The sequence below is a fragment of the Mastigoproctus giganteus genome, chromosome 7, assembly GCF_048544385.1.
Source record: "Mastigoproctus giganteus isolate SK-2022 chromosome 7, ASM4854438v1, whole genome shotgun sequence".
Lineage (NCBI taxonomy): Eukaryota > Metazoa > Arthropoda > Arachnida > Uropygi > Thelyphonidae > Mastigoproctus > Mastigoproctus giganteus.
The window spans coordinates 226,992,529-227,008,505 of record NC_143581.1 but is presented as its reverse complement, the minus strand read 5'-3'; the positions used below and the strand labels follow the sequence as shown (position 1 = coordinate 227,008,505).

General features: G+C 37.5%; 1 protein-coding gene across 1 annotated transcript; it reads left to right on the top strand.

Moving 5' to 3' along the window:
• Window positions 1-618: 618 nt before the first annotated feature.
• Window positions 619-14,482, top strand: LOC150083747 (glutathione S-transferase 1-like). Its single transcript, XM_090378185.1, has 5 exons — window positions 619-860; window positions 1,271-1,329; window positions 2,133-2,274; window positions 13,658-13,822; window positions 14,257-14,482. The coding sequence occupies exons 1-5, from the start codon at window positions 720-722 to the stop codon at window positions 14,398-14,400; spliced, it is 651 nt and encodes a 216-aa protein (XP_090234311.1). The 5' UTR covers window positions 619-719; the 3' UTR covers window positions 14,401-14,482.
• The last annotated feature ends 1,495 nt before the right edge of the window (window positions 14,483-15,977 follow it).

The following is a 15,977-nucleotide window of genomic DNA, read 5'->3' as shown; positions in this document are numbered from 1 at the left end:
TGCGTTCCAATGCCGTTAATAACGCGAGAAATTTTTTAGGCTCGAAATGGGAAGAAAAAAAAGAAAAAAGAAAGCTCATAAAAGTTTCTCACTTCATTGACCGGGATTCGAACGTTTGAAAGACGATTATAATTATTTGAACGACTATAATCACTGTGCTACCGCGAATACAAAATTATACTGTATAGATATTCAGATGGTTTTGAAGTCTGTTTTATCATTTCTTTTTATACATAGAATATAACCATTACCGTCCGTAGAGGAATATGCAGTGATGATAAACTGATTTTATTAATAAGTTAAATCACAAGTGTATGCCAATTGTGTATTTTCCTCAGTCCTTGCAATGGGTACCCTAATCCTTCCTTTACGTCTTCCTCCTCTTCTCTTGTTTGTAATTTTTACAATCGCGGAAGGCCGCACGATATTGTTCTCATTATTCAAATACCAGTGCGCGCTAGGAACTGTCAGCAATACTGCTTCGTCATCCCACGTTGATTGCGCGATGGCAACCCAGACTGTTACTTGTCATTTCCACATGCAGCCTTAGACTGCGGTGTACGCGTGATTGTGTGACGTGTATTTGAACCGCAGAACTGGCTTCTTGCCAATGGCCAATGAGGACATGCCAGCTTGGAACAGTGGCGCGTATAAAACTCATTGGGAAAAGCAGTGAGACGACATTTTTCACTGTGTGTTCGTTTGCTGTCTGGTTCATCATGCCGATTGATTTATACCAAATGGGGGCAAGCGCTCCTTGCCGGGCTGTTCGCATGACAGCCAAACATCTTGGAGTGGATCTGAATTTGAAAGAAGTTAATCTTATGGCTAAAGAGCAAATGAAACCAGAATATTTGAAGGTAAGCGAATCTTTCGTATACCTTTAGTAGTTGACTGTTCTTGTAGTTGACTTTCGTACCTTTAGTAGTTGACATAACTAAGGCAACTTAGTTATGTGACTTATCGCGGAACCCAAGGACTTTCTCTTATTGGATGTGCAATAATTATCCCAATGTTCATCTGTATGGCACGGAGGCTTCGTGCGGTTATGACTCAAGGGGAAAGGCGCGTATTGCAAAGGAGCTAAAATGTTTCCGGTGACAAAAAAGAATTATTATTGAAATACACACTTACATTCCTTCCCTCTCCGTCCGTGGAAAAATGCCATTCCTATTTTTTTGAGGTTTTAAATACTTTAGTTTGATCGTGTACCTAATGTTATTAAACCAGCTTCTAGTATTTAACTTGATTTCCTAATTTTTCATTTCAGATGAATCCCCAGCATACTGTGCCGACCATTGATGATAACGGATTCTATTTATGGGAGAGGTGAGTTTTCCTCGGTCCTCTGCTGTTCTTAACGAACAAAATTTACTTTAATGCAATTAAGTGAAATTAACCGTATTTAGGTCTATGAACGCTTTGCCAGACAACTTCATGCAGTTCTTTTGTAATAATATTTTTTTGTTTTTAATAAAATATGTATTTCATTGATAAGACTGCAACCTTCAGTAGTCAACTTACTGATTTAATGTTAACCCAACATTAAGAATTTCATATTTAAAGCGTTTCCACCTTCAATTTTTTTTTTTTTTTTTTTTTTTTTCCTTACTCACACACACACACGTGTGTGTTATGTCAGACATGCATTTTTTTTTTTTTTAAACTACTTTAGAATTTCCCCATTTCTAATAAACTGATTTTTCGATTCTTTTAGTTTTTAAATTGAATTAACTGTTTCAGACAACTAAAGTTGCGTTCAGCTGGGTTTTTTTTTTTTTTTTTCTTCCCCATTTTCTCAGAAAAACTGCACTCCCATGTGAATTTAGAGAGTTAGAATTTAACTAGTACACTTTCAATAATTCTACACGCGGCCACAATCATAACAGAACTGCCTATCCTTGCGAACTTCTGGTTAATGCAGTAATTGATGTTTAATTGCGGCATCTCATTTTGAAGCTTTAGCCTCCCACGCCAAAAAAAAAAAAAGTCATTCGCTGGAGGGCAATACAACGCAATATCCTTTGCGGTTTGTCTAAAATTTATTTTAATTAAAATGAAAGAATAAATATATAAAAAAAAGACGGAAATCTTGAAATAACTAATCTCACAACTTAACTTCCTGTTTCCAGCCGTGTCATCATGACTTATCTTGCCAACAAGTACGCACCGGAAAATTGTCTCTACCCCAAAGATCCCCAGAAGAGGGCAAAGGTGGATCGCTTGCTGTTCTTTGACATCGGGACCCTGTATAAAGCTCAGGCTGAATTTCTGGTAAGAAAATTCCTTGTGTGATTAAGCAGTGTCGCTGGTTCTCAGATGAGAAACATTCCAATTGTCTTTCATAAAAAGACAATTGGAATGTTTTTTTCTTTTTTAATACACGACAGGTACCCAGCAAGACCTTACGTGTTTACTGTTACGGTATCCAGCACAACGGCGACCACTTAGGAAAGGAAAGTGCATTTTCGATTTAAGAATGCGCAGCGTCCTTCCACTTTCGGAATATTTATATTATATTATATTATATTATATTATATTATATTATATTATAGAACAGAATAATGCCATCAATTATTGATTGAACATTTATATCAGTCTGTATATAACCTTTTTTTTATTAAATATAATACCAACTGGATAAATTAGAGAATTTAAATATAAGTATTAGGGGTGAAAACTATACCCATTAGGTTAAAGGGCCAAGTATTTAGGTAACCTAAGTTGGACTTTTGTACCCTATAAATAAACACATACTAAAATTAAAATGTAGCTAATTATGGATACATTGAATAGAACGTTAACTAGGGCTACCTCCACTCAGTATATCCCATCAATAATTAGATGAGGCTGTTTCTGTTTGCCAGTTTTTTATGTTTAAATATACTGAGAATTTAATTCGAATTTATTATCAATTTAGTTTAATTACTATATATTCATTAAATTTAGCAGAATGACCACTAGCCTGACAGATAGCAGTGAAAATTAATAATAAATTTTCACTGCTATCTGTCAGGCTAGCAGTTATTCTGCTGAATTTAATGTATATTAAAGTAATTAAACTAAATTGATAATATATTTGCATTAAATTTCAGTATATTTGAACATAAATGGCAAAGAGAAACATAGCCTCAGCTAATTATTGAGTGGATCTAGCCCTAGTTAACATTTCAATGTATCTGTAATTAGCTACATTTAATTTTACTATTTTATTTTACCACACACGTTGACTGAATATATCACTTTATCCTCTTGAGACTTGTTATTTAGCATTAGCAGAGGCATATTATGCAAGAATGTAAGCTTATATAGCATCAGTAAAAAAAATCCATTCATTCCAAATGCTTGTCTTATTTAAGTTATGCAAATTGTACGTCAGGAGACTAGGCACCTTGTAGGTGCCTAGTCTCCAGACGTACAATTTGCATAACTTAAACCCTTTATTCCATTTGCCAATCTCATTGCCCACTTCTCTGTACTCATTCCAGCAGCTCTACATCCTTCAAAAATGAGGCCTCCAGACCTATATGCAGTACCCAAGATGTGGCCTGACCCTTGTCTTATACAAGGGCACAATCTCCCCCTTATCCTTGCTAGCAGAATTCCTGAATATTATCAACGAGACACGAGCTACTCTTGCAGCCTCTCTGCACTGCTCAGAAAAGCTCATATCTGACTGCACAATTACCCCTGGTCTTTTCATTCTCCGCTAACCTCAGTAGTACCACACAGTTGGTACGTTATTCTGGTGTTACTGCTACCCACATGCAGTACTCTACATTTGTCAATGTTAAACTTCAGTTGCCACTTTTCATCCAGTCTGCTCAACTATTCCTGAACACTGTTGCAATAGTGTACTGTCGTTAACAACCCTGCCAAACTTTGTATCGTCTGCAAACTTGGACATTAAGCCTGATATACCTTCATCAATAAATACAAAAAAAGGGGGGTCCAACACCGAACCCTGGGGAACTCCACTAATAACATTAGTCCACGAAGAGCAGTGTCCATTGCCACTATCTTCTCCCACTCAACCAGCCCTTTATCCATAGCAGCAACTTGTCTGATGCCATACTGCTCCAATTTGTACAGTAGTCTTCCATGTGCAACAGTATCAAAACCCTTTCTAAAATCCAAGTATATGATATCAAAATTTATTTTTTGCATCCCGTTCCTTTGTGACCATATCATAGTATCCAGTCAACCTTGTCAGACAACACTTCCCCATAAGCCCGTGTTATCTGAACTATATAACTGAAGAGTTCTTGTCTACATGATCCTGCAGTGCTTCTTTAACCAGTGACTCCATTATTTTTCCAGGAACAGAAGTTAAACTAATTACTTGTGAATTGGAGACTCGTATGCACATTTCCAATCCATGAGGGCCCTACCCCAATTTCGAAGATGCTCTCATAATCATGGTTAAGGGTTTGTTTACTTCCTTTGCTGCCTCCTTTAATCTAACTGGATAGATACCATCCACCCCAGGTGCCTTTCTTATGTTAAACTTCAATTTCTCCTCTACTTTACTTTTCTCTCAGTTATTACAAAATCATTTAGCTCCCTGCTAGAGTTTAAGTTTCTGGTCTCCCCTTCCCTACAGACATTCCTCATGTGTGAATGCAGATGAAAATACTCAGTTTGCCAGCTACCTCGACAAGATCATCAACAATCGATATCAAGTAGACCAATGTGATTCTCCCCTTCTAGAGTTTAGATAAGTAAAGAAGCTTTTGCTGCTTTTCTTTGCATCCTTTGTCAAAGATTTCTCATAATTTGCCTTTGCTTGCCTAACCTCCTGTGTTACTAGATTAAAGACATATCTTTCCTGGTCTTACGTATCACCTGATATATTTATAATACATAAATTATCAGGTGACACAGAAGACCATGCATTTGTCGTATCTGCCATCTATTTAGGCCTAAACCTTAAACAGTATTTCTTAGTTGCTACAAAAAGCCTAGTAGCTTCCAAGATTACTTCCTTGAATGATTCCATTTAGAATTTTTCTGTTGGTAACATCAATTGGTCCCATTGTATAGAATCAAACTGTCTGAGACCACTGTAGTCACCTTTACAAAAGCAAAACTCTTTCCTTTACCCCTGATGGTAATTATATCTTTTAAGTAAATCTGACATCAGCACACTGATCACTGCCACCTAGTGGTTCCTTTATCTGCAGATTTTTCAATGCATTAAGAATGATCAATCAGATCATTCTTAGTATTATTTCCCCCTCTAGTTGTCTAGAAGAGTAGTATTTCCCCCTCTAGTTGTCTCTTGAACATGCTGCTGCAGAAAACATTATCCAATAAATCCACAAGCCCTGCTAGTGGGTGAATGGCCAAACCACAAGTTCCAGTCAATATCTGGGAAGTTAATCCCCCATTATAAAACAATCTGATTTACTGGCCCATAATTTCTGTTCCCAGTTTTGATTTCCCAGTGCTTATGTCACACCAAACTGACTCAACATTGTCCACCCATGTCAACTGGATGCATTTCCTTAGATTTAGTTTTTTCAACTAACATTCCTTCCTACCCTGTATCTTTTCTGTACACATTGTACTCAGCAAATTCCAATTCTGCATTGCTCATTAGCATTAGTAGAGGCATATGATGCAAGAAAGCAAGCTTATGCAGCATCAGCCAAAAAACAAACCCTTCCACTTCACCCCTCCGTTCGTTCGAAATACCTGTCCAGCTGAGCCTTAAATTTTTTTTTATTTAGGCTATCAACTTCCACAACAAGGGATGGAAGTCTGTTCCACCAACCAACTACCCTCTGGCTAAAAGCAAATTTCTGCACATCTATCCTATACATCTTTCCTCAATTTGAATTTATGCCCTCTCAGGTGAATTCTGAGCAAGAGGCAGTATTTTAAATTTGGTAGGACAAATAAAGATTTTATATATATCCCATCAGCATTGAGCATGCTCAAACTGTTCAAGGCTTTGTACACCTCTATCAGATCACCTCGCCGGTGCCTAGTCTCCAGACACTGTAATTTGCAAAACTTCTTTCTTCGTAAGAGCAACCCTTCGTTCTGTTCACTAACCTTGTTGCCCTTCTCTGTACTCGTTCCAGCATCTCTACATCCTTCTTGAAATGAGGCCTCCAGACCTGTATACAGTACTCTAGGTGTGGCCTGACCATTGCCTTATACAAGGGAATAATCACCTCCTTATCCCTGCTAGAAAAATTCCTGTATATCATTTAAAACACACCATGAGCTACTCTTGCAGCCAGTCTGCACTGCCCAGAGAACTTCATATCTGCCTGCACAATTACCCTCAGGTCTTTCATTCTCTACCACTGTCAGTGTAGTACCACAGAGTTGATGTTGCTCTGGGGGTTGCCGTTTCCCCTATGTAGTACTTAACATTTGTCAATGTTAAACTTCATTTGCCACCTCTCAGCCCATCTGCTCAACCTTTCCAGATGCTGTTGCAGCAGCATAGCATCCTTCACTACCCTGCCAACCTTTGTATCATCTGCAAACTTAGACATTAAGCTTGATATGCCATCATCAATATTATTTATAAATACAGAAAACAATGATGGACCTAACACTGAACCCTGAGGGACTCTACTAATAACATTAGTCCATGATGAGCAGTGTCAGGGATGGTTCTGCCACTCAACCATCCCTTTATCCATAGCAACAGTTTGCCGCCAATGCCACACTGCTCCAATTTGTGCAGCAGTCTTACATATGCAACAGTATCAAAAGCCTTTCTAAGATCCAAATATATAATATCAAAGTTATTCCCTGCATCCAATTCTTTTGAGACTACATGATAGTATCCAATTAAATTGGTTAGGCAAGACCTTCCCGTAACAAAACCATGCTGTGTCTGAGCTATAACTGAATTCTTGTCAAGATGATATGCAGTGCTTCCATTAATTTTCCTGGAACAGAAGTTAAAACTCACAGGTCTATAATTACTTGTGTCAGCTTTTGATCCTCCTTTGTGAATTGGGGTTACGTTTGCACATCTCCAGTCTGTGGGTACCTCCCCTGAGTCCAAGGAAGCTCTCATAATTATGGCTAACATATTGCTTACTTCCTTTGCTGCCTCCTTTAATATAACTGGATAGATCCCATCCACCCCAAGTGCCTTTCTTGTATTTATCTTATATCTGTGTGCCACAGTGTCTGATATCCCAACAATCTGTCTTTGATGTCTTGACCAGCACTTCCAGCTCATCAAATTTATTTACTAAACTCCTAGCATTGGTGTACATGCAAGTATACATGCACCTGTTCTTACTTGTAGTTGCCCTAATATAGCCCATGTATTTACTTGTTCCATGATGATTCCCAGCAGTCCTGGAAATCCCTAGCACCTTACTTTCAGGGTTGCTGCTCCTCATTCCAATTGAAGCAGTGCAAGAATCCCTTTCACCTAAGGGGGCATAAATTCAAATTGAGGAAAGATACAGATGTAGAATGGCTGTGAAGAAATTTGCCTTTAGTCAGTGGGTGGTTAATTGCTGGAACGAACTTCACAACTGTGATTGTGGAAGTTTGATAGGTTAAATAAATTAGAGGAACTGGACAAACATTTAGAGGGAATGGTTGTGTAAAAAATTTTTTGGCTAATGCTGCATAAGCTCATGTGCTTGCTTTCTTGCATCACATGCCACTACTACCTCAGCCTGCTGCTACTATTAATCTGAATTCAATCCCCCAAGCTAGCAATTTTCCGATCCACCCAACAGTGCCTCGATAGCAACAGCAAATATTCTATTTAAATGTATCCCATCTCTGTAGGAGCATGGCTCTCCTGTTAACAAGCACAGACCACACTGAGAAATTTTACCCCATTACCCTTGCACGACCTGTCCCAGGCCAAATTTGACAGGGCTCATCATACTCCCCCCCTATCGTGTCTGGCCAGAATTGCAGGCACTTTAAAATTTAATTCTAACTCGCCACTTTTTCAACGTTGACCTGTACTTGTTAAGTCCACAGATCCTCTACACTTACTGTTATTAGTACCAACGTGTACAACAATATTACCTTTTGTGCCCTTAGCAGATATCTACTCTACAACGTCATCATATTTTGCCCCCCCCCCCCCCCGGCAGACATACGTGGTCCTATACCGCCTATCCTTTTTGCACAATATATTTCCCATCTCCCTGACAAGTCGCCAACAATAACTAGCTCTTGTGGGACTAGCACATTCTGCTCTGAAGATTGCTGATGTGTTGCCTGATGCAGGAGAGTGAGCTCTGGCATTTTTGGCAACTGAGATGGACACTCATCAGAATGCAGAGTTTCCAACTAATTTCTTGACCCTCTCTGCACCTTCTGGCATTGACTTCTGGGAGGATTTGCTATTCGAATATCATTGAGAAGGCTAAGACCCACCCTGGGTTAAACTTCTGCGACTTATTTTCATGAACTTTAAAGTCCTCTTCTACGTCATCCATTCATCTTTTCCACATTATTCCTTTTGCCCCCTACTGGTAGGTTTCCATTTCATAGTTGTTCTGCTGTTGTCTATTCTCATAACATGTCCCAACCAGGCAAGTCTCTGGCTCTTCACAAATCTGATTAAGTCCGCACCCTGAATAAGATTGTCACGCACCTAGCACGCACACAGGAACATCTTCCTTGGCTAGATCATGTCCTGTTCAATAAATCTGCAAACATTTTAAAGTTGTACGTGTTTTTAGGCTGTGATGCATTGGAGAATCTTCCCCCTTCAGTTCTCCCTCGAGCCACAGCACTCCCAGTACTTCATGCTTGTTGCTTTGCTGCTCTAGTCTGGGGAATGATTTCAGTTTAATTACTACTTAATTGATCCTTCTTTTGATGCCAGTCTCCTATTGGAGTTGGCAACTGCCACACTGTACTTCTGTCTTGGGCGAGAAGAAAAAGATCCTCAGCTGATCTGCCAGTCCAGTTGCAGACCTAGCCACACTGCCAGTTTCCCAGCTTCATATAAAGTTCTAACATTCAGTTTTTGCCACCCAGGGATTCTTAGCAACCCTGTCCCATTTAAAGAAATGGTCCTGGGGACTCGGGGCCTGAAGTTACAATTACTACGCCTGAAGTAATCTGAAAACAAGCTGGAATGAAGTCCGGAAGCTATATTACATAAGTATTACTCGATTAGTTTAGCACTTTAAGTTTTTACTGATTTAATTAATAAATTTAATTGACAATACTACACTAAGCTAATGAAGTAATACATATTACATTATCTAGTTATGCTATCAAGTTACGCTATACTGTAACAATCAGTGTTAAATTAGTTATATCCTTAGCTAAATACAAACAATATATGCCCAACAAGTGATTAAAACTTCCACCAAACTACTTTTTATCTCTATTAAAACCCTACTATTCCTCTGCACACTGGTTAAGTTCTAAGAAATTCATGCCAAAAACATCAGTACCATAGCGGTACAAGCAGAGAGTCGTAACTTACAAAAATCACTAGTAGACATTTAGCTAAATAGCTGTTATCTAATGTGTAAGTGGCCTTTGTCATATGTGGACTCATGACACTTAAAAATACAGAGTATGGCATGATACGTTTTTGGTATTAAGGGCAATTCTTGATTGCTTTAGACTTAATGAGAATACCAAGGCTGAAGCAATACTTAAAGAAATTTTTTATGGCAACTCCACATGAAACAATCCCATATGGATTTGAGCAAGAAAACTAAAGGCAATTTACCATAGATGTGTTGAACTTAATTTCTGTATGCGATAATTTTCAGGAAGTAATGAAGAGGAAAACTTCCAATCAGAAAGATAGACTGAATAAATGAGTTGTTAGTTTGAGAATAGATTAAGGGTTTTTTATTTATAGTAGCTGGTTGCCTCGTATACGCTAATCAGGTGTGAAGTCTCCAAAAAAAGTAATGCCCTAGAAACTCCTGCAAAAAAGAACATAAAATATCTAGTTGATACAAAACAACCTTTTTCAGAAGCTTTACAGAATAGTTGGGAAAATTCTGATCAAAAATTACTTTTTTTTTTTTCTGTTAATTCCCTCTTAATTGCATACATTGGAATGCTGAGGCAACTGTACAACTATCCCAAAAATCTTCTACAAAATCCCTGAATGCTTTGTACTTTCATGGCTTAACAGTATTGTTAGCATCAAATGCTAGAAAGACATTGAAATATTATTAGTATGTAGACATGCTTCAAGTTTTATGAACAATATGCAAATATTTAAAACTCAAATTCAGAACTGAAAAATATAAGATATTAAAAGTTTAGAGTATCATTGAATTTGTTTTGTGAAGTTAAACTTAAAAAAGGGACTTAATTTTCAGCTAAAGAAGAACGATGAGTAGACTTAAAATAGGCATATCTTTGCGGGTTTCCGCTTGCTTCATTGAAGTGGAATCTGAAGCTCAACCTCAATCAGTCTTCAGCATTACGCAACAATTGCCTGTCTTTTTCTATACATCTCTCTTGGAAGGACTCTCTATAACTGAAATGAAAGTGTCATGAGCTTTTGACTAGCTCAATCTAATTACATGCCTTCCCCCCCCCCAGATCTGAATTGGTCTGTCCTTATATTACTCATTGTTTTAAATGAGCGTTTCCCAAATTGGGGTCCGTAGACCAGTTCCAGGGGAGCTGCAAAACGGATCCTCTGTTTTGCGGCTGAGTTGTTTTTAACATAACTGAATTTTCTCTTCTGAAAACCCAGTGTTTTATTTATATATGGTTCCGCAAATTTTTTTTTTTTTTTTTTTTTTTTAGTGTCTATAGATCTCAGTAGTTTGGGAACCACTATTTTAAATTAACTTTTCTGAATTTTTAATATTCAAAGACCCACGTTTTGAATTTTGCTACAAGTAAAGGCACATTGTGCTAAAGTCTTTAAGTTACTTTGGTTTTCATTTAATATAAAATGTTTTAGGAAACATTTTTATATTAAATGTAAAGTAACAAAAACGGAAAATTGAAACCTAACAAATTTTTGAAGCATTGGGTTTGATCATCTGGAAATACAGAAAAACAAACAAGTAATATCAAGTTATCCATGCAAATAGCAACCTTATTAGCAAGTGGTATTCATGTGAAACTGTACCATAACAGATTCATTCCCCCCAGGGAAAAAATTCACAAATATAATACCGTTCCAGTATTTTTCTCAAACCAAGCAAATTTCGGTAATGAAACTTGACGCATTTTTATAATGGAGAAATGCAGGATAGCCCTATTTTCTCAAAATTCTTGAGATACAGATAAGATCTTGGGCCAGGCAGCATGAATTTAAAGTAATAATTATGAGGGAAAACTAATTGTGCTGGTCCATATTCACCTCAAACACGGAAAATCCATCGCTCATATATAGTATAACATCTTATGTTCGGCGGCACCCCAATGTCAGTTCCAACTCCTCCAAGGAATCTATCACTCAACTAAATCTTACGCGAAAGTTCCTTCGTCTTAATTACTTTCAGGATACATAAATTAATAAAATAGCCTTGTATTTTTATTTTTTTTTTATTGCAAATAATTCTTGCAACCAAGGTTAAAGAATACTAAAACCTCAATCAGTGAGGCTTTCACTTTAATTTAAATGTGTAATGAAACAACTATCATAAGAATAAGTGAAAATAGTATTTTCATGCAACACATTCTCTAATGCTGATCTTGTACCACAACTGTTTCATATGTACACATCCACACTAATTTAGTTTCTAATACATTACTTAGTCAATATATATACAAAGGACACTGTATGATACCAATATATATACATTCAAAATGCCACGATGAGTTATTACAACCATGTTAAAATCAACGTTTGATTACATCCAGATATTTGGCAAGTATATGAAAGTTGTCATGGACATAACATTCAAAAGGTGAAATTAAATAGATTAACCACACCAAACTGGCACATACTTGTCATCATTAATACTTAACACGTTGTAAGTTACAAATCGCATCTATTTTTGAAGCACCATACCCAACATGAGGCAAAAACTTTATCGTGTTAAATTCACTTGTGCCATACACAGAATGACAGATTCAAAACGAAATACGGAAAGAAATTTTGCCACAAAGGGTACTAAGACATCAATATCCTACTAGTCTCGTTCAAATTTCTCACGTGCTTACTTGAGAACTTGGAGCTAAAAATGAACAAATCTCACTATATGACATGACACTTTTAAATATGACATGTAGCTCTGACCATACCAACACTATCAAATATTGGAAAAAAAAAAAAGTACAACTGTCCTAAACAAATAGTAATTTTTTTTTTACTTATTGCCACAAATTAGTGGCATTGCAACTGACACATGTTATGTGTCAGTTTTAACATAATCAGTGTATTGGACTCAATAATTCCATATTGAAAAACATGATTAGATTATAAGCAATCAACAGAATTCCTACATTGAAACTATATTCAGATTGCTTCAAGAGGCATCAAAATCAAGTCTGTAGATTTCTAGATAGGAATGGGCCTTAGGCCCATACTTTTAAGGGGACCCGTAAATGGCAGTGGACACGGCCAAAATTAGTAATGCAATCAGTGGTGTAACGACAAACATGGGTGCTAGTGTTCCTTATAAAATTTGCAAATAAAATAGTACTTTCCAATTAGTCTAGCTTCTAGGCAAAATGCACATGCCGCAGATACTTTCAGATTTCTAAATATTTCTTCGAGGAGGGTGATGGTGTTGTTCAGACGGTCAGTGGATAGTGCTATAGGACATTGGTTAAATTGTTTGATGCCACAGCTACCAGAAGACCACAATGTAGGTCCAACAAAATGGTGCCACGGTTCACACTGCTTGAGCCACACTGGACCTCCTAGGCAGCATTTTCCCAATCGCATCATTTCGTAAAATGAGGATGTGAAATGGCCACCAGATTTGACCACCCCAGACTTTCTTTGGGGCTATCTCAAGGTTACAGTGTATGCCAATAACCCTCAAACCATAGAGGCCCTAAAAGAAAACCTACATGAGACAGCTGCAAATCTCCCAAAATTCAAATTCCAGGTGAAACGCTGTGAGAAGAGCACACATTTGCAAGCAAGAAGGGGGGTGGTCATTTGGCCGATATATTATTTTTCACATATGATGTAAAGAATTTCCAAGAATAAAGTTTTCATTCACAGTTTAGAAACTTAATTTCGTTCTAAAATTACAGAGAAAACAAACTGTTCAGCTTATTTATCGCCACCTGTATTTCCTTAGAAATACAGTATATGCAGATTTATTTGCTTTCCATTTCTATATTGATTGTGTAATCCTAATTTTCTTTTTTTTTAACTACTATTAAATTAGGGTCCCTGGAAACTATTTTTCCTAGGGACCAAATACTGAAAAGATAGGCCCTGTTCATTATTAAACATTTTTACAGGGCACCCAAAATTTTGCCTAGGGCCACATATCCTCAAATTAGGTCCTGGGTTTGTGGAAGATATGTTTCCATATTAGAAGCAATGACGCAAAATAACTCAAAAAAGTTATATTGTCTAATTATTAGTTTTCTAAAGTAGAGCGCGGGAAGTGCTAATTCTGAATTCTAACTAACAAATTCCTTAAACTAACAAGGAGAGAACACAAAAATTGCATACATTTAGAAAAAATGTCAGAAGTAAAATTATTTTATTTATTTTTTTTCTTTCTTTCCCCTCTATCTATAGTATCCACAGATTTTCGAAGGTAAAACGCCAAACGAAGACAAGATTCAGAACTACAAAACAGCCCTAGGCCTCCTCGAAGATTTCCTGTCAAAGACCAAATACGTGGCTGGCGATCATGTGACCGTTGCTGACTTGTCGATCCTTGCAGGCCTAACGTTTATAGAGGTGAGTAGCTTTAAACTTAGAGTATATATAAAAAAGCACGTGCTGTGCTAATATTTGAGTGCTAGAGAGGTTAAAGATCTCAATGAATATCCAAATCCAAGGATTAACTCGAATATACCGGAGGCTACCGCAGCTGCAATAAATTTTAAAAGCAAAATTTCGAAGTCTGACTGAAATCGAGGAGGAAGAGGCGGGGGTGTGTGTGTGTGTGTGTGCGCGCGCGCGCGCGCGTGCACTCCTATTTTGGTTAGCTCAACGGGATCAGAAGCAGAGGATAGAAAACCACTGAAAATGGTTTAGGGAAAGCTGCCTGGGAAAAAACTAGTGCAAAGTGGTTAAATTGAAATACTTTTAACATAGTTAAAGACCTGATTGCTATTCAGTTAACTTAACAAATTCCACAGTATGCTTACTAACCAAACTTTCTCTTGCAGGTTATTGATTATGACTTCAGTCCCTATCCCAAAGTGCATGCATGGATGGAAAACCTTAAACAGGAACTACCTTACTACAAAGAGGTGAACGAAGCCCCTCTGAACCAATTTAAAGAGTGGATAAAGCAGAAGAAAAGTCAGTAGTCCTAGCAAGCCGTCCACTTACCATTTGTTGTGGTCCGTCCGTTGTTAGCTCTAACTCTTTGTTTGCTTTTTTAAAATGTAACATTCAATAAATTTTTGCTCGTTTAGTTATGGTCTCTTACTCTGTTCAGAATATGCAGAGTAGTGAAAATATAGGTTTCAATGAATATTGACAAGTTTTCTCCTGTAACTTCAATGTTACAATAAAAACCTATTTTTCCAACAATTCAGTTTTTTTTTAGCTATTTGCATTACCAGGGCAAGCAATAACGTCGCTAAAATTATTCCGATTCAATTTTTTATTTGGATCACATTCCAACCAAAATTATTGTCCCCCCACATTTACTGACTTTGATATACTGTACTAATAGTGATCTCACAAGCCAGCTATTTTTAGTGAGTAAACTAAAACTAAATAGCAGTTTAAAGCACAGTCAACCAAAAACGAGCCAGGATCAAAAAAAGGTGAACTGCAGCCATTATCAACCCACTGCAGGATGGATGCCTCCTCAACAATTCATGAGAGAAATTGACCATAATCTGCCATGCTGGTCCAGTACGGGTTAACAGATCAACCGTATTTAGCAGTCAAGGGCTTTAACACCAGTCTACTCAAGGAGCAGTGTGCTCCTGCTCCTGACCACTTGGCTACCGAGGCCCCAAGACGATATCAAAAAGTTCAGGGCTAACTGGTGACGTCGGTGTGACTTGTTGCAACATGTTTGACGACTCATCTAGGCATAGTAATGTACGAATCACCAGTTTAGCTGAAGTCAGTCTGTAGCAGCACCACAGAAAATGTTTCCTTGTATGTTAAAATGCGTGGTTTTAGTTAACAACAATTTGTAGTTTTAGTTAGACTTCAAATTAGGAAAAAGTACATCACAAAAGAAGAATATTCTCTGAAGGCTGTTTGTGTCATTCAAACACTTCGATGGTTCGAAAGTTTAAAGAGATCTGCTTGTCTGTCAAAAATAATCACTCCAGTCACCTTTCAACTTCAATCGCTTGTGATCTGATTATGAGTGATTGTCTGACTAGCAATTTTGTGGACAGTTAGAAATAGACTAGTATTTCTTATGGAACATGTCAAATTTTAATAGGTTTGGGGGTGCAATGCATTTTCAACCAAAGTTTGTCTTTGGCATCTTCACAGAGCGACAAGCTCTAACATGTCAGGATCTTCATCAATGTGCTGCTGCTGACCCACACTGTTTTTTCCTGTCATAACTCGTGACGAACAATGGGCTTTTACCCGGAAACAAAGGCCAATTTTCTTAACCTAGCCAACCGGGCTAGCCGAGTGGGTAAAGTACCTGCCCAGCAACCCAAAGGTCACGGGTTTGATTCCCGCCTCGGGCTTGGATCAAAGTACTGCAAAAACCTTGGGAGGTGCAATATGGCCACAGAAGCCAATGCGCCAACAACTATCAAATCAATCTTAACTGAATACTATTCACATCTTTGACTCTAAAGAAATTAAAATTAGGTGAATAGGGACCTTAAGTCTTTGTTTAAGGAATTTTGCCACTTCTTCATTCATACCATATGTATATGCATTACTCTAATTATGAAGA

Coding starts and splice junctions, on each gene's coding strand:
- LOC150083747 (XM_090378185.1), top strand. CDS start 720: ATGCCGATTGATTTATACCAAATGGGGGCAAGCGCTCCTTGCCGGGCT. Junction 861..1,270: donor TGAAACCAGAATATTTGAAG/GTAAGCGAATCT, acceptor TTTTCATTTCAG/ATGAATCCCCAGCATACTGT. Junction 13,823..14,256: donor CAGGCCTAACGTTTATAGAG/GTGAGTAGCTTT, acceptor TTTCTCTTGCAG/GTTATTGATTATGACTTCAG.